Source organism: Phocoena sinus, chromosome 15 (assembly GCF_008692025.1).
Source record: "Phocoena sinus isolate mPhoSin1 chromosome 15, mPhoSin1.pri, whole genome shotgun sequence".
Classification (NCBI taxonomy): domain Eukaryota; kingdom Metazoa; phylum Chordata; class Mammalia; order Artiodactyla; family Phocoenidae; genus Phocoena; species Phocoena sinus.
This window is the reverse complement of record NC_045777.1, coordinates 50,996,773-51,014,043: the sequence shown is the minus strand read 5'-3', so window position 1 is coordinate 51,014,043 and position 17,271 is coordinate 50,996,773. Positions and strand designations below refer to the sequence as shown.

The following is a 17,271-nucleotide window of genomic DNA, read 5'->3' as shown; positions in this document are numbered from 1 at the left end:
ACCCTCCCTGCCCCCACATGCCCGGCTGGGGTGGCCCCTCACCCAGCATCTTGCTGACGTAGGGCTCAATATCCACGTCCTGCAGGTGCTGGTGGGTGTGGGCGTGGTAGAGCCGCAGCGTGGAGTCCAGGCGGATGGACACCCACACCCCATCACCAATCCACGCCAGTTGCCGTACCTGGCTCTCCCGCCGTGGGTGGGCGTCGAACGACTTCTGTGGGGTCAGGGCAGCCCGTCAATGGGGTGGGGGGCCCTGAAGCTGCCATGGCCAAGAGTCCCTGAAGCAGCTCATGGGCACCTTTCTAGGGCCTCTTTGCTCCCTTGGGTCCTGGCTCCTAGGAGGAGCCCCAGCACCCCAGCCCCACCCCACAGCAGTGCCTGAGGGAGGTGCGGGGGAGCCCATTCAGACACCCATCTGCTTGTTTCAGAGAGAAGCAGCAGGTGGGCTCCAGAAAGACAGGCATTCACAGCCCAGCTGCCCTTTGTTGGCCCGTGACCTTGGATGAACCAGTCACTTCCCTAAGTGCATTTCCTTTGACCCCACGAAGCCCCCACCAGAGTCCATTAGAAGGTGTGTGGAAGCCCCAGCCTGCACTTGCCTCAATCTGCATCGTCTTGGGCTGGATGACATGCACCTTGTTCTTGTAGCCGCACCAGACGCGGTCATACACGACGGCCATGCAGCGGATGGAGTGGTGTGGGTGGCCCAGGTCCATCAGGTGATAGTTGCTCAGGTCCCACTGGCTGTCTGTAGAGAGCCCGCGACCCCTGCTCAGGCCTGGCCAGGCCACCTCTGCTCACGGTGCGGGTGGTTCACGCCCTGCCTGGACGTCAGATGCTGCTCCCCCACCCACCGTGCCAGGCCTCACCTTCACCTCGGTGGAAGATGGCCAGGGTCCCATCGGCCAGAGCCACCAGCACTCGCCCTTTTACGTGCCTGCAATGGGAAGGTGGTGAGCCAGGCTCAGGCCGGCTGCCCTCGGCCCTCCCAACCCGACCCTGGCCCCCGGCGGGGGTTACGCACACCAGGCTCAGCACGGAGTCCTTCAGCTTGATGGAGTGCAGACACTTCTTCCAGTTGGCCACAGCCGAGTGCACGTAGAGCCTGCGGGAGGAGGCACGGTGGGTGGGGGCTCGCCCAGGGGACCCTCTCCATCCCGGCCCCCAAGGCCCAGCCTACCAGCCGTTCTGGGCTCCCAGCCACATGGTGGGTGCAGCACTGCTGCTGGCCCCCGCGGCGTCCCCACTGGGCTCCGGCTCAGGCTGCACACCGCTCACGTCCGTCTCCAGCCCGTTCTCACTGCAGGGAGGATGGCGGCTCCAGGGCAGCCCATGGAAGCCCGTCCCTGCCCACCTCTGCCAGTCCCCGCTCCCCTCCTCCCCTGCTGCCCCATCCTGAGAGAGCCCACCTGTCAGGCTGGGTGCTGGTGGGTGGGGCAGGGGCCGGGTCGGTGAAGACGTGCTCTGTGAGGGGCCCAGGCCGCACCGCAGCTGCCTCTGCCTCACTGGGCCCAGAGTCTGGCACCTCCATGGCCTCCGTGGCCTCCTCCGTGGACTGAGATGGGTTGACCTTCCCATTGGCGACAGCAGCCACCTCCCCTGTGGAAGGGAGGGGTGAGCTTGGCTGGGTGAGAGAAGACGGCTGCCCGGGCTCAGGCCCAGGACTCACCCTGGCCCTTGTCCAGCACTGGGGTGTCCCCACGGGAGGAGCAGTTGCTGCGTGGCACGTTGCAGCGGGTGGCACAGCCCACCAGGGTGATGCCGGCCAGCACGCCGTCTGCACTAGAGTCCTCAGGGTTCACGTCGCTGTCCAGGAAGATCTCCCCCGGAGGATAGTCACCATCGCTGGCCGCTGGAGGGAGAGTCACAGCCCCGTCACCCCGCGCTGAGAAGCCCCCATGACAGGACCCTACCCAGAGCTCCAGTCCCGGTGAGGGTGCAGGGGGAAGGGAGGGGCTGTTTGTGATGCCACCCCATCTCCTTGTCACCGGGTGAGCGTCATACAGGGGTCTCCTCCTGCATCATTAACAGGACTGAGCAGAAGGCTCAGACAGCTCCTCCCTGGACGCTCCGCATTGACTCCCGGCCAGCAGCAGGGGCCCAGCACTCACCAGGGATGCTGGAGATGCATAGGACGTGGGCATTGCACACGGTGAACTGGTCCACGACGGTGCCCGGCTGGTTGGCATCGATGATCACCACTTTGCTGGTGGTCAGGGTGCTGGTGAGGATCCACACGCGGCTGGAGGTGGCGTCCGCCTCGGGGAGCTCCTTTGCCTGTTTCCGAGCACAGGGACGGGCTGGTGCCTGAGTGCTCACTACTGTAGCAGCAATGGGGGGCGAGTGGGGGATCTTGGACTCTCAGGATCTAGCCTTACCCGTGGCCTTAGGGGACCTGAATGTCCTCCCTTGTCGCCAGGACGGTGAGAACTCTGAACTGCACATTGTGCCTAGGTCGTGGCACTCATGGCTTCCCTTCCTCAGAGGAAGGCTGAGCTCCCGGTGATTAAGTCACTGGCCCCCACATCGAGCCGGGACAGAAAGTGAAGCCTCCAGGCACTAAGCCCCTCACACGGCTCCTGGGCAGGCACAGACCTGCTCCAGCCTGGCTGCCCTGAGCCTCCGCTCCTCCTTGCTGCCCCACCTACCGGCGGGGGGCCGGGCCACCCCAGTCTCCCGCCACTGTCCCCAGCTGTCCTCCGTTTCTGTCACTCCCACCCAGACTAGTCATAGCAGAGCCATCGGGATGGCAGAAGCAGAAGATGGCCCTGGCCCTGCCTGCCACTCTGACCTTCTTCTTCTCGGGGGACGCGTGGTTGCTCTTGGTCTCTCCTTCTACTTCCCGGTCGCAGGTCAGAGGGTCGTGGCCTGGCACAGGCTTGACTCCATTCCCGGGGTCATCGTCACTCAGTTTCCAGCCGCTCAGGTTGACGCCCGCGGCACACCACAGCTGGGAGGACAGGGCCATGAGGTCCAGCCTCATGGGCTTCTGGGGCAGCGGGACCTCTCCCAGCCTCGCGCTTTCCGCAGGGCTCACCTTCATGGTCGGGTCCTTCTCCACCAGAGGGCGGCAGTACACGGGGACGGGCACGTTCTTCATGCGGGTGTCCTCCTGGCCCCCGTTGGGACTCAGCTGCAGGAACAAGGCAGAGGGGCGCTGTGGGCGCCAGGCCTGGCCGGCTCACATGTGTGGGGCTGCAGTCCACTACCCGGTCCTCCGGGTTTTGGACTTGGGGCCCTGGGCGCGTACGGGGCTCCCCAGGGTCTCCCTGCCTGCATCGCCCCCCCTGCTGCCCTGCGCCCAGCACCTGCTTGTACTTGGCTGGTAGGCTCCAGCCACAGGCCTGCAGCCGCCCGTCGTCATTGCGCACGTGCTCGCGCACCTGGCGGTACTGCTCACGCTTCTGCTCCCGCCTTGCAGAGGATGTGCAGTCGCTGGCAGAGGAAGGGCAGGTTACTGCATCTGCAGGGAGCACGCCTGCCGCCCCGGAGCTCTCCCTGCTGGACCTGGACCGCCCCTGCCGGGTGCCCATCTGACGGCAGGGGGTTCTCCCCAGCTCTAGGCTTGGAGGCCACATCCAGCCGTTGCCCTGGGCCAGCTGGCAGGGACCCACAGCCCTGGTGGCACCTGAAATGGCTGCGGGCTGCCTGCTAGGGGTCACCCGAGGAGCGAGGCGCAGGCCTCTGGGACTAAGCGGAGGGACTGTGGGGGAGCACAGCCTCTGCTGAGGGACATCCAATGCTCCCACTGGGGGTGGAAGGGTAAACACGGTGTGCACGGAGAAGTCGTGACCCCTGATGCCTGGTCAGTGTCCTTCCCACTACGGACCCCATCCCCTGAGCACAGCCGCCAGAGCAGCAAGGTGGAAACCGGTCCTGCTTCAGAGCCTGGAGGGGAGGGGCCCTGGGACACAGGGACTCCCCCTGTGCAGGCCAGCGGGGAAGGGCAGGGCAGGCCTGGGAAACTCACTCATCTGGGAAGAACTCCAGGGGCCGGCTGCCGGCGGAGATCTGGCACATGGCGTGGCTGCGGCGCTGACTGAAGCCAGCCGTGGTGGGTGACTTGTAATGGATATTCACGGAGGGGTAGGACCGCTTGGCCGGAGGGGGGCTTGAGGAGGAGCTGAAGAGGCGGCTGAAGCTGCCAGCCGAAGCATAGGGGGTGAGGGGTGGCCTGAGGGGAGACCTCCCCAGCAGCCACTGCCAGTGCCCTCCCAGTGCCCCCAACTCACAATTGCCAGATGGTGGACTTCTTCTTCTCCTGGACAGATGGATGCTCTCGGGATGCTCTACAGGGGATGGCAGGGGGAGAGGCCCCACTCAGCCATGCCCACCCAGTCCAACCAAGCCCCCCTCTCACCGGGCCCCTCTTGCCTCCCTTGCTTGGGACCCTCCCCATGGACACACGGACTGGAGCATCAGACAAGAGGGGGTCCCAGGCGAGTCACCCGTAACTTCCTAGAGAGACCCCGGTGCACTGGCCCCAACAAACCAGGTACATCCACTGGCCAGGGCTGCACCAGAGGCCCAGTTCTGCTGGCCCCCTGCAGGCTTCTACCAGGGATGACCCGACACCCTTAATTCTCCCGGAAGAGAGGGAGGTGTAGGGGTGGTCAGCCTCAATCCCATCCCCAGGACCTCCTAGAGCGACCACAGCTCACAGATGGAGATGGGAGCATGTCTTCTGGAGCCCACAAGAGCCGGGAGGCCCACCTGATCATCTCGGTCCACCGCACGGCCTCCTGCAGCTCCATCAGCCGCTCCTTGTACTGGTTGCGCTCCATGAGCACGCGGGCCATCTCCACACGCGTGAAGCGGCGGCGCTGCGCCATGGGGATTTTGTCCTGCGGGGAGAGTGCCGCTGCTCAGCCAGCAAGGGGCCGCCTCCGGGAGTGGGCGCACCCAAGGGCGCTTTCCCACAGAGCTTCAGGCAAACGCGGTGGGGAGGGGTGGGCACAGGAACAGGAGCCACCACCCCGAAAGGGCCCCCCTTCTTTCCAGAAGGTCACATGACACACTCGAGGGGTACAACACACACAGTGTGTTTTCCTACAAGCTCCCAGACACCCTGGCAATCCCAAATGCCACCGGTCAATGCTAACAGGTGGGACTGGCCCACGGTGGCATAGCAGGAAGAAAGGTTCTGGGGAAGGTCTGGCGAGCAGGACCCTGGTCACTGCCTCAGAGCTGGACACTTGTACCGGCGGATCTGCATGGGATCTGCTGTCCCTGGCAGGACTGTCTCCTTACGCAGCCCTGCCCTGGGCTGCCCTCCCCTCGTGCCCCCACCACCGGCACTCGGAGTTCACAGGAGCATCGGCAGCCCCAGGCCCCCCACCAGGAGGTCAAGGCACCAATCAGGTGCCCTCCATGCCCGAGTGGGAGGGCCTTGAGGAGCCGCAGCTGCCTAATACACCTGCGGCTTTGTTTCTTTCCTATAGTATTTGGAGGTGAAGGGCTGCGCAGGATGAGCAAGGTGAACAGCTACAGTTTCCCAAGTGACTGCTATGGGATCGGCATCCTGTTACGTGCATCCCACAACCCCCAAAATAACAGTGGATGAGTGGTGAGGTCGGCGTCCAAACTTCACCTTGGCTTAAAAGACCCATGCCTGCTTTATCTGTAAGGAAGGCGGCCAGGTCGCTGGGCTGGGGCCCCTATTCTGGAGAGGATCTGGGAAGGCCAAACACCCCTACAAACCCTTCCCTACAGCCACTCCTAGGGCTTTCCTCAGAACATTCCATGCATCTCCGGGGGTTTGTGAGGACAGATGAGGCATCTGAGGGCCTCAGGTACTCAAACTGTTCTGTCTGGGGGGCAGCAGTTGGGCCGGTAAGCAGGGAGACCCCACTTGTGACAGTGCAATCCACATCTGCTAGGACCTAGGTAAGGGGGCATCCCGCAGAGAGGGGGCTGGTTCTGACAGTACGAAGTCACCGGGGCAGTGGGGTGGTGGGGCTGCTGCTGGGTGCAGTCATCACACAGGAGGGGTGAGGAGGAGCCAGAGACCCAGAAGAACTAGCACATCCCCGGGAAGACCGCCCACACTGCCCACCCCCCATGCCCACATGTTAATAGTGGAATATACCAATTCTGTACAGAGATAGCTGCTTACATCCTCCACCTCTTCTTTGGGTTCACGGTGGGCAATGATGGCCTCTGACTTCACTCTACAGGATGAGGAAGGAAGCAGGGCAGGGTGAGGGCCCCACTGGGCACTGGCCCAGAGGATGTGTCCCACCTCTCAGCTGCACTCAGCGCTCTCCCCTCAGGTTCTAGGCCCTGAGCATTCCTGCCAGTGCCTTGGGGACGGGTGGCTCCACACCCCTGCCCACATGTGCCCTGAAGCCCAGCCAAGGAACAGGACCTCCAATTCAGGAGGTCAATTGCTAACGGGAAGGCGAGGGCAGTGCTGGCTTCAGGCAGGGCCAGAGGAGACCTGGCTCCCAGTCCCACAAACCTGGCACAGGTGCCACCTGCCTAGGGCCTGCCCCTAACACCTCCCCTTTCCTGTCTGGAGCCAAAGGCACCACTTTGGGAGAATGGGGTGAGGATCAGGCTGGAAGAGAAAGGCCACAGGGATGTGCAGAGTGCTGGGGAGGACACCCCAGAGCTTCCCAGCAAGGCTCTGTGACCCAACCTCGGCTGACTGAGGGCTGGGGAGCAGAGGGGAGTGCGGGGGACCTGCGGTGGCCAGAGGCCATTATCCTCCCTTCCCTCCTCCTGAACGAATGTAATAGTGTGAGGAGTGGGAAGGCCCCGCTCAGCCGCCAGAAAAAGGACACCCAAGACAGGACACTGTCCCTCGTGTGGGATTATTCCCCCGAGGATGGTGGAGACCAGAGGGGAGGGGTGGGTTGCCAACACAGTAGTTGGGTCTGGATGGGGTTGAATATGAGATGTAGCTCAGGGATGAGCAGGAGGCTGAGCAGTGAGCACGCAAAGTGAGCCACTTTGGGAAGGAATGACCTCAGGGGGTGTGCTTAGCTAGAGAGCAGGTGCCAGGGAATTGCGGAGAGGTGCGGAGAGGACCGGAGGGGCCTGGGCAGGGCCTGACCCCGCTCTCCACGCCTGGTGGCCCAGCCTCCGTGGGAGCCCCGCCCCTCAAGGAGCCCCGCTCACCTCCTCAGCTCCTCCTCCAGGTCCTTGATGCGGTTCTCCAGTCTGAGTTTGGCCTGCCTGGCGGCTTCCAAGTCCCCCTTCAGCACCTCCTGCTCCCCCGAGAGCTGGTCCACCTTGGCGATGAGGTCGTTCTTCACCACGTTCAGAGCGTTTCTTTGAAAAGGCAGAAAGAGGGGAGCTCCTTGTGACCCGGTGTGTACATTAAGTGATGGGGTTTCAAAGGGGTCTGCCCACCCTGGTGTATCTGAGCAGACACATCCTGGTCTTGAAAGTGGTGAGAGGAGGTGACCACCCCATCCTCTTCCCAGGAGGGGTGAGCTCAGTCCAGTGGGTCCAGGTCCTCCCTGGGGACTGCCCTGAGACTGGGCCGACGCAGTTGTTACAGGAGCCCCTGGTCCTGGTTGGGGGCTGTCTCAGCAACTGTGGTGCTGAGGAAGAACATCCTTACTTGGTTTCTAGAAGCTGTGAGTTCTCCAGCAGCAGATTCCCCACTTCCTTGCCCATTCCTGAAACAAAAGGTACGGAGTTATTACGTGTGCCTGGTGAAGCCAGACCCTGATGCTCACACCTGCCTCAGAATAACAGACGTCCTGCCGGGGGGCGGCCCACCCCTGGAAGGATGGCCCCCCGCCGGGAGGGCTGATGTGAAGGGATAAGGAACAGAGGCCCGATCTGCAGGAAGACGCCTGCCTGGGGAGGCCGGGCGACCCTAAGAGAGGCCTCTGCCGGTCTTGAGGCAGGCTCTCCGCCAAGCAACGCAGTCAGGAAAGGACCTGCTGCGTGTGAGCCCCGTGGGGGTCTCAGACTGGCCTCTGGAGGGCAATGAGCAGGTCTCCTCTGCCCCGATGGATGCAGCAGCCCTGGGCTTACATTCTGGAACTCAGTGATGGGCTCTCACAGCTCTCTACCAACATGAAGTCTGGGTACCAGCAGGGCCTGGACGGTACCGTTATGGCCTCTGTGCAACCTCTTCAATCAATGCCCACCCCTGGCCCAGTATCACTGCCTTCCCCCAGCCCTGTGACTTCCAGGCCATCATGAAGCAGACCCTTTTCAGAGCTGCCCCCTCGGAGAATGGAGGTTGGAGCTGTGGTGATGGGGACAGAGAGCACTGGCCAAGGAGATGGGATGGTCCATGGCAGGTGCAGCCCTCCACCAGGCTGGGAGCAGGCCTTCAGGAGCCAGAAGGTGGGAGTGGAGGTGAGGACAGCACTCCGGGGGCTGGTGCCCAGAGGGGATGGCCAGACCCCAAAGTGGGCCCCGCAGACTGAGGTCTCTGCAGGCGTGTCACAAAACCCCTAAAGCACCACATCTAATCCTTCAGGACTGCCTCGAAGCCCAAGGTCTGTTCCTCTTGTTCACTTCCCTCCTCCACGGCCTTAACACAACTATGAGACGAGATGACCCACACACACAGTGTGGTCAGCTTAGGGTTCTGCCGGCTGTTTCTATTCTCACCTCCTCGCCTCAAACGTGGCCTGCCTGCCCTTCAGATGGGATGCAGCAGGCACTGGGCTCAGGCCTTCCTGAACTAATGGGGAGGGGGGCTGAGAGAGGCTGGGGTCCCCTCCTCAGCCTGTCAAGGGTCTGCTCTGAGGGAGTCAGGTACCTGCTCACCATGCCTGCTGGAGGCCCCACCCCCACCCCTGAAGCCACGGATACCACTGCCCCCACGGCTGCCCCACCGGGCTCAACAAAGCAAATGGCTCATGAAGCATGAGAAGGTGTCAGGGAGGCAGACGAAGCCAGAAGCAGGGAAACACATACTGAAACAGGGCCTCGGCCTTACCAAAAAAATCATCGCGCACTATGGGCGCCGTCCCAGTCCCAGGGAGATGGGCGACCAGGGCGGGAGGAAGGAGAGGGAGAGAGGAGGGGAGAGAAAAGAAGCGCGTTAAGCCCGTGTGATAAGCAGGCGGGGGGACTTCAGGGCTATTTCTCGCTGGGTTAGGGGTGGACACAGGAGTGGGACAGGAGGGGCGGGAGACGGGATGGGGCCAGCTACTCCTTCCAGAAAGTTTACCTTGGGTGGTGAGGTGGAGGATCAGGGCAACACAACTGACATTTTACACTAAAATCCTGGGTTGGTGGGGTGGTGGGGTGGCGGGGTGGGGGGTGGGGGCTAAGGACAGAGGTCTCTGCAAATGAGGGAGAGCTGTGACTAGGCCCCGGGTGCCCTTGAACATAGTGGGGAAGTAGCACGGGGATGGGCAGGACCTCAGAGCCTCTGCTGAAAGCAGGAAAGCAGGAGCTTGGCCCATGTGCCCCGTGGGGAGAGGACCCCTGACTTCGAGGGTGTACCCAACAGAGGGGAGATGCCACAGCACTGAGTCTGTACTCTGTGTCCAGTTAACTAGCCTCCGCCTCTATCGGCTCTGTAGGACCTTAAGAAATGGCCTACAGAGAGAGACAGGGGTCAAGGGCACAGCAGCTCTTCCTCAATTGTCAAGGTCACTGTCAGTGGGCTGGTGGAGCAAACCAAAAGCTTCCGAGCAGCAGTAGGCTGGTGAGCAAAAGCACGTGTGCCTTAGTGGCCTGGACCAGGATTGGGAGGGGACAGGCTGCACAGCTGGCGGTGACTGGGCAGCAGCAGTGGGGTGTCCCAGGGTGCCACCCCCTCCACCTGGACGCCACCATGGGGAAGACGGTCCGCAAACAGACAGCAGAGATACACACCTGAGAACTCCCCTGGGGCCGTGTCCAGCGAAGCACAGAGAGACGGGGAAGGAAGTGACAAAGGTTAATTGGTGACTGAAACCAACAAAATGAAGAAACTCTTATTAAAGAAAAAGCGACGATGATCAGCCATTTCCACGTTGAAGGGCCCAAAAGCGTACGAGCAGACGACCCCAGGTCTGCGGGTGCCAAATGCATCCAAGGCAGGAACCCTGAAGGAAAGGGGAGGTCAGAACATCACGCTCCTCAGTCCTGGGGGCCCTGGGGCAGGCGTGCAGATCTAAAGCCTGCTTGCCCCTGTACTCCCACCACCATCAGGAGGGCCAGACCCCTGTAAAGCTAACGTGTGTGTGGGTGTGGTGTGGTGGGTGCTGGGCATCCAGCCTCACAGGCGCCCCCAGAGTGAGTGAGCCACGGACAAGGACCTGGCCTCGGTGGGGGGTGGGGGTGGGGCCCTGGCCAGCCCAGGTCTTAGGGGAAGGGCAAGACCTTAGGTCAAGGGCAACCAGAAGACAAGGGCCCTACTGTGCAGGGAGGGAATCACTGAGTCAGGATGTGAGGGGTGGGGGGGGCACTTGTGCCAAACTGCTCTCTACCACCCAGCTGAAGACTTGAGGAAATGATGCTATTCTATTTGGTTCATTTCACGCAGAATTGGTATAAAAAGTCGCCTGACTTAAATGACAAACTACAGAATCTGTGGAAGGAATTCAAATGATAAAGTGGATTTATCATTTTGATAGGCGGTTCAGAAGTAGATGTGTCCCCTCTCATCTCTACTTCCCAGGCAGCTGCTGTTCACGCTTGATATTCTCCTTCTCAGACATCTTTCTAGGCAGACATCAGTTTCTAAAAAACAAAATCGTGACCACCACTCTCCATCCTCTTGGGCAACTTCCTCCGTTGCACCTCACACGGTATCCCAGGACCCCTTCCACATGAAGGATCCACGATCACCTTGAAAGCTTCGATGTATTTCCATATGGAGACGTCCCATCGTTTCCTAGGGCATCAGCTCCTTTGACAGGTATTTCGGGCCTGCACGGTTGTGTGTGGGCACCAGGACACGCGCACGGGCTCCTGTGGGTGCCTTGGCCCTATTTGAGGAGTGGTGGTCCCGCTCCCTCCAGGTCCAGCCTGGCGGTACCCTGCCAGCTGGCCTCTACCGGCCACCTCCCATCAGCGGGGTGGACAGTACCCGCTTCATTTTTGTCAATCGTTTGAGGAAAAAGAGTTTAGCTGTATACTCTCTCACTATTCATTTCTGTGTTATTCTTGAAGTTGAACATCTTTTCAGGTTTGTGGGTCTCTTCTGTGAATGTCCTGCTTTATCCTCTACTCATTTCATATTTAAAAAAATTTTTTTTAATTAATTTTTGCCTGCATTGGGTCTTCATTGCTGCACACAGGCTATCTCTAGTTGCGGCGAGCGGGGGCAACTCTCTGTTGCGGTGTGCAGACTTCTCGTTGCGGTGGCTTCCCTTATTGTGGAGCACAGGCTCTAGGCGCAAGGGCTTCAGTAGTCACGGCATGTGGGCTCAGTAATTGTGGCTCGCGGGCTCTAGAGCACAGGCTCAGTAGTTGTGGCGCACGGGCTTAGTTGCTCCGTGGCATGTGGGATCTTACCAGACTAGGGCTCGAACCTGTGTCCCCTGCATTGGCAGGCAGATTCTTAACCACTGCACCCCTAGGGAAGCTTCCTATTGTACTTCACTTCTTTTAACGTTAATGGTGAAGACCATAAATACATATACATACATACACATACGTACATATATATACACATACACACACACACATACATATATATTCTTTGGTTTTGGCAATGAAGAGAAGCCCAGATTATGAAAATACTCTCCAATACTCTCTTCCAGTTCTGTTATCCTTGTATTTTTATGTTTAGATCTTTAATCCACCTAGAAATTATTTTTGTGTTCGGAGTGAGGTTGAATTAGACCTCATTTTTTTCCAAGTGGCTAGTCAACGAATCCAGTACACATATTGAATAATCCATCATCTGAATGTCTTCAGGAACTGGTGATGGGGGACCAGGCCTCCTGTCACTGACACTTCCTCCAGCTGAGCCAGACTCTGGGGACTCGAGCAGACCCCAGCTCATCCCTCCACCCTGCTGGACAAAGGGCGGAACCCTCACTCCAGGGCTCTGTCCACAGATCACAGGAGCTCGCGGCTCTCCTCAACATCTCAGGGCTGCCTGCCTTGCCTGTGCTCGTGATGAAGGCTCCAGAGAGGCACCCAAAGGCCCATCACTCCCAAGAGTGGGGTCTCATTCCAACCAGAACTAAGTGGTGCCTGAGAGGGCCCCTGCCCGCCAAGCATTGCAGCGCAAGTGCCTGGGCACTCACCACCAGGTAAGACGATTCTCACTCCAGCCCCTCAGCACAGACCCATCAGATGCACTGGTTAGAGCTTCTCACGTCAGGCACTCCTGCTTGAGGGAACTGACCTCAGGAGATGCATCAGACATCATTTCCCTCTCAGGAACCCTGCTGCAACAGACTGCACCTCTATCTACTGACTCAGTCAATGTGGCTCCAGGTAAAACTCACTGGTGTGCGGTTTCTAGTTCTCTGCTTTTCCCTCCCATCACTCTTTATGGAGACTCTGGCGTCCGGAACGGTGCTGTCTGAACCACAGGATGTGGCCACATGCTAGAGCATCTGCCAGCCCCGGGGGTGCCAGGATGGGTGGGGGGCAGTCACATGGAGTGAGCACGCACACCATCAGCACTGCACCTGTGGGTGCTGCAGGGGAGGGGACAGCTCTGCAGCCTGGGGCCACAGGGCAAGGCAGGAAACGTGGCCGACGGGATGGACTGACTGGCAGGCCACCCAGTGCCACCAGGTAGTGAGAAGGCCAGTGAGCTCCGGTGATCTCATAGAACCATGCGAGGCACCAAAAGTGTAGCAGAAGCATCAGTCACAACAGCCAAAAGTGAAATGACCCAAATGTCCATCAGCGGCTGAATGGATACATGAAATGTGGTCTATCCACACTGAAACATTATTCAGCCATAAAAAGGAATGAAACTCTGACACACTCCAACGTGGACGAACCTTAAAGGCATGATGCTAAATGAAGGCAGCCAGATGGAAAAGGTCACTGACGTGAAATGTCCAGAACAGGCAAGCCTGCAGAGACAGGAAGTAGAGCAGCAGTGCCAGGGTGGTGGCGGGGAGCGAATGCTAGTGGGTACAGGTTTCATTTGAGGGGCGGTGTAAAATGTTCTAAAGCTATGTGGTGATGACTGCACAAATCCGAACGTGCTAAAAGTCACTGAGGTGTACACTTAAAGTGGGTGGATTGTATGGTGTGGAAATTCCATCTCAATAAGGCTGTTAAAAAAAAGCACAGCGGTGGTTGGAGGCAGAGCTGCCACCCTGGGTGGGACCTGAGTTCAAGTCCTGGCTCTGCCACTTCACCTCAGCCTCTGTGACCTCAGTTTCTTCATCTGTGAAATGGAGACACTAGCAGTGTGAGGCATTAACGGTGGCTGGGTATATAAAACATTGGTGTCGCTCTTCTCGTAAGGCCCGTGATGAGTGTTGGAATCTTGTCACATGACGAGACTGAAGAAAGGTACGAGGTGCAGGGGCCCTGCTTCGCTCCTCAGACCTCCTCCAGAGCTCCGCACCAGGAGCGGGAATGCGAAGCTGGGCCTCCGACCCTGACATGGAAATGCAAAACATCCTATGTCTGTATGTCTTCCTAGGGAGATGCCTTTTACCTTTTTATCAGGTTCTCAAAAGCTCAAGAAAGTGTGGTGCCCTGCTGTGTAAGCTCTCCAGTGCAGGAGGCTGCCCCCCAGGCCCGGCGTGGCTCCAAGGTTGCCCGGGCAGAAAGGCACTCCTTCCAGTGACCACCCATCACAGCCTGGATCCCAGGTGCCTCCTCCCGGCCACGCCCGGCCCTGCTGGTGTGAGCACATGCAGGGGAGCAGCCTATAGCCCATCCCCACGAGTCCACACCTGTCCAGGGGGTTCCCACATCTAGAAAGATCTACGCCCGCAGGTAGCTATGACAGTGGTATTCAAACAGCAAAAATTAGAATTGATTAGGCAATTCACAGTCACACAAAGATAAGGAAGTTAAAACGTGCAGAGGAATCTTAGTGGTTCAAGGAAACATTAACATCAGCCATGAAGAAAAGGCCAGACAAAAGCTGCCACCCCACGTCCCAGGTGCGCATGCTGGGGCCCTGGCGCCTGGGAGGGTGTCACTCATCACGGCTTGGGGGCTCCTCTGGTTTTTACTTCCTTCTTGGCAATGTCTGATATTACTTTAATATTATTATCAGCATGTATCCTTTTTCTAAAAATAAAAAAATGCCTAAAAATTGAATTTATATGGTAGTATCTGAAATATGTAAAGAAGAGAAGGATGTCAAAATACTAAAAGTGACTGTCCCTAATGAGTAGACTTTTTCTGAATACTAACAGCTTTTGTGTATTTTTAAATATATATTTTTACAATGCTTGTGAGAAAAATTCCATTAAAAATATATACTGCCAAAAGCGGGCATCTTTGTCTTGTTCCTAATCTTAGAGGGGACACTTTCAGTCTTTCACCATTGAGTATGAATGTACTTTACTGAAATGTACACCTAAAAACTGATACGTTTTACATTATGGTTTTACCACAATTTGATATATACAGTTGTGTACCTATATCTCTGGCTGAAAATTCTGGCTGAAAAATTTAAATTCTGGCTGAAAAAACTGTTCCAGGCACAAGGCGTGCTAAACACCCCAGATGATGCTGCTGCCTGGAGGTCTCCCCACCCTGAGTAAGACAACTTATGAGAACTAATAGGATGCAGGCCCACTGCAAAGAAAGCGAGGCTGTTCCAGCTAAAAACGCCAGCTGGGCCCCCTTCCTTTGCAGGTCAGGCCTGGTGGTGTGTGCAGCTGGCAGGCCGGCCGGGCGGTGCTGTCTACCCGGGGAACCGGTCCAGAGATGCCCCGAGTCCCTGCTGGTGCGTCTATCAGGGGCAAGTGAGAGCAGCAGAGAGGCTGGCAACAGAAACCCTCAGATGCCAGACAGCTCCGCCTCCTCAGGCAGCAGATGATAAAACATGGATCAAACGTCAGAAGGCAGCCTTCCCGGATTCTCTTAGTGGAATCACTACCACCCTGCTTGCCACGTATCCAGTGGAGGCAGCTACTGCCCCTCCCCAAGGAGAAACAAGAGGACCCTTCCTTGGGGTGTGGGGAGGGGACAGAACAGAACCACGGCCTTGACGCCCACCTTGCTGGCTGCTGAGCAGGAGAGAGGGCTTCAGGGACAAGGCCGCTTCTCCAGGCTGGGGCTCCGGACACACATCTGGGCCAGGGGAGCTTGAACCCCACTGAGAGACAGCGTGACTTCCCTCCACTGCCCTGAGGGCCACAGCCTGGCCTCAGAGCCATGCAGGCTGCCCTCAGGTACAGGCAGACGCTGGCACACGGGGCCTGGCTCGGGCAGGGAGGGAGGACCAGGAGCAAGTCTGAATCAGGCAGGCTGTCTCTGCACCCGTCTCAGACATAGCCTCGCAGGGCTCCCGGAGGGCACTGACACTGTCTGGGCATGCTCCTCGTGGACTGGAGGAGCTGGCAACCACCACCCTCCCAAAACGTTCCTAGAAAGTGGGCTGCCCAGGGGAGGGGCTTGGAGCAGGGCTGGGCTGAGGGCCACTGGGAATGGGTTTCTTCTTGGGCTGACAAGATGGTCTATAGACAGTTGCTGGAATCCGTGAGCACCCCAAACCCCACCGAGCGGCACACTTTAAGAGGCGAGTTACGGTAAGCGAATACATCTCAATATTCACAGTTTGTAAAAAGAACTTCCTGGCTCACAGAGACTTTGCTTTCATCACAAACCCAACCACAACAGTGTCCCGGGGATGGTTGTTTTTACCTAGCAGGTCGGCCCCTTCGTCCACATCGCCGATGACCTCGGACCCCGCAGTTGACAGCTCGTGGTACAGGGAGTCAGTGTTGATGCCAAAAGCCTTGTTCACGATCCCCTGGGTTGGGCTGTGGGGACACGCAGCCGAGGAAGGTGGAGTGAGTGGGCAGCACCACTGGACCGCACACGGGGACACCTCTGAGGGGCCACTCGATGCCAACACCGCTGGCGCAAGTGCAGGTGTGGCGGGTGGCGGGTCAGTGTCCTGGGCAGTTCTCCCACCTCGAGGGGCTGCGAGGCACCTCTACCAGGGGCACCAACTCCCAGGGTGAGTGCTGAGCCATTCGGGACTGGCTTTGGGCCCAGTGAGCACCTGCTGCCCGTGCGGTCCAGGCGGGGCTCCCGGCCCATGTCCAGCTCTGGGGTGGAGTCAATAATGTCCTGAACATCAGACCACTCGTCACTGCTGCCCATGCCTGGGGGAAACAGTGGAGCCCAGGGTCAGGGGGTGACCAGCAGTTCCCTGTACTACTCATGGCTGCCCTGGGGCCCCTTGTCCGGAGACCCCACGCTAGGCCACCACAGGCAGGGATGGTCATGGTGGGGGTTCTTCTCGAGCTGGTGGCTGGATGGGGCCTGTCCCCCAGAACTGTGATCCCACCTGAACAGGCCATTTTTTCCTTCCCTTTTCTTTGATTAGACTGTGTCTGCTGGATGACAGTGGTCTACTGTCAGGCTGAGTTGTGTCCCCCAAATTCACAGGCTGAAGCCCTGGACCCCAGTTCCTCAGAATGTGACTGTATTGCAGATGGGTTTTTAAAGAGGTGATGAAGGTAAAATGAGGCCAAAGGGTGGGCCCTGGTCTCATCTGACTGTGTCCTTATAAAAAGCAGGGGTCAGTCAGGACACACATACAGAGGCATGACCACTTGAGGACAGGGCAGCCAAGGAGAGGCCTCAGGAGCGACCAGCCCTGCGAACTGGGAGGAGACATGCGTGGTGCTGGTGAGGGTGGGGCGCTGGGCAGGCGGGGCGGCCAGTACCTATGCTGACGTTGCGCATCTCCTGTGTGACCTGCACCTCCATGTTGCGGCTGTTGCGCTTCTCTCGCGCTCTCTTGTTGTTCTTGGAGCTGCCGCTGTAGTCGCCCAGAGGTTGCAGGCCCTCGCTGAGGGGTGTGACCGCAGCCGAGGGCACAGAGGACGTGGGCGTGTTGGACTTGGTGCCCGTGGTGCTGGGTGTGGCCGCCGCTGAGGACTGGCCTGACTCGGACATCTCATCCTGCGGACACTGGGGCCAAACACAGGAAGAGGGAAGCTCGTGGCGCGGGTCGGGTCCCCCGGGGAGGCCACGAGGTGTGGACCATGCAGGGCCGGCAGGGCCTCGGCCACCACCATGAGGCCCCCTTGCTTGGGGTCTTTGCTACTCGGCCGCAGTAAAACAGCACTCCATGCCAGAATGGAAGTGACAGGAGGCCACTTCTCTCCTGCTGGGCTGATTCCTCCCAGCCTCTTCACTTGACTCATCCAGCCTCTGGCTTTCCAGAGGCGGCTACACCTTATTTAA

At 58.9% G+C, this 17,271-nt stretch overlaps 1 protein-coding gene across 9 annotated transcripts in view; it reads right to left on the bottom strand.

Annotated features, from left to right (window-relative positions):
• Window positions 1–17,271, bottom strand: part of MAPK8IP3 (mitogen-activated protein kinase 8 interacting protein 3) — a 47,466-nt gene that overhangs the window by 2,712 nt on the left and 27,483 nt on the right. For 5 of the 9 annotated variants that reach the window (XM_032603903.1, XM_032603906.1, XM_032603909.1 and 2 more), the window contains 22 exons: window positions 16,749–16,995; window positions 16,079–16,181; window positions 15,715–15,833; window positions 9,799–9,810; window positions 8,912–8,929; window positions 7,571–7,628; window positions 7,123–7,275; window positions 6,089–6,170; window positions 4,714–4,844; window positions 4,233–4,289; window positions 3,971–4,141; window positions 3,309–3,435; window positions 3,038–3,133; window positions 2,792–2,950; window positions 2,112–2,277; window positions 1,670–1,852; window positions 1,410–1,599; window positions 1,181–1,300; window positions 1,025–1,105; window positions 870–937; window positions 600–748; window positions 43–214 (listed from right to left, as the gene is read on the bottom strand). In XM_032603903.1, the coding sequence (XP_032459794.1) occupies window positions 43–214; window positions 600–748; window positions 870–937; window positions 1,025–1,105; window positions 1,181–1,300; window positions 1,410–1,599; window positions 1,670–1,852; window positions 2,112–2,277; window positions 2,792–2,950; window positions 3,038–3,133; window positions 3,309–3,435; window positions 3,971–4,141; window positions 4,233–4,289; window positions 4,714–4,844; window positions 6,089–6,170; window positions 7,123–7,275; window positions 7,571–7,628; window positions 8,912–8,929; window positions 9,799–9,810; window positions 15,715–15,833; window positions 16,079–16,181; window positions 16,749–16,995 (2,662 nt within the window). The remainder of the gene's footprint in view (window positions 1–42; window positions 215–599; window positions 749–869; window positions 938–1,024; window positions 1,106–1,180; window positions 1,301–1,409; window positions 1,600–1,669; window positions 1,853–2,111; window positions 2,278–2,791; window positions 2,951–3,037; window positions 3,134–3,308; window positions 3,436–3,970; window positions 4,142–4,232; window positions 4,290–4,713; window positions 4,845–6,088; window positions 6,171–7,122; window positions 7,276–7,570; window positions 7,629–8,911; window positions 8,930–9,798; window positions 9,811–15,714; window positions 15,834–16,078; window positions 16,182–16,748; window positions 16,996–17,271) is intronic. The other 4 variants (XM_032603904.1, XM_032603907.1, XM_032603905.1 and 1 more) reach the window with 3 other exon arrangements.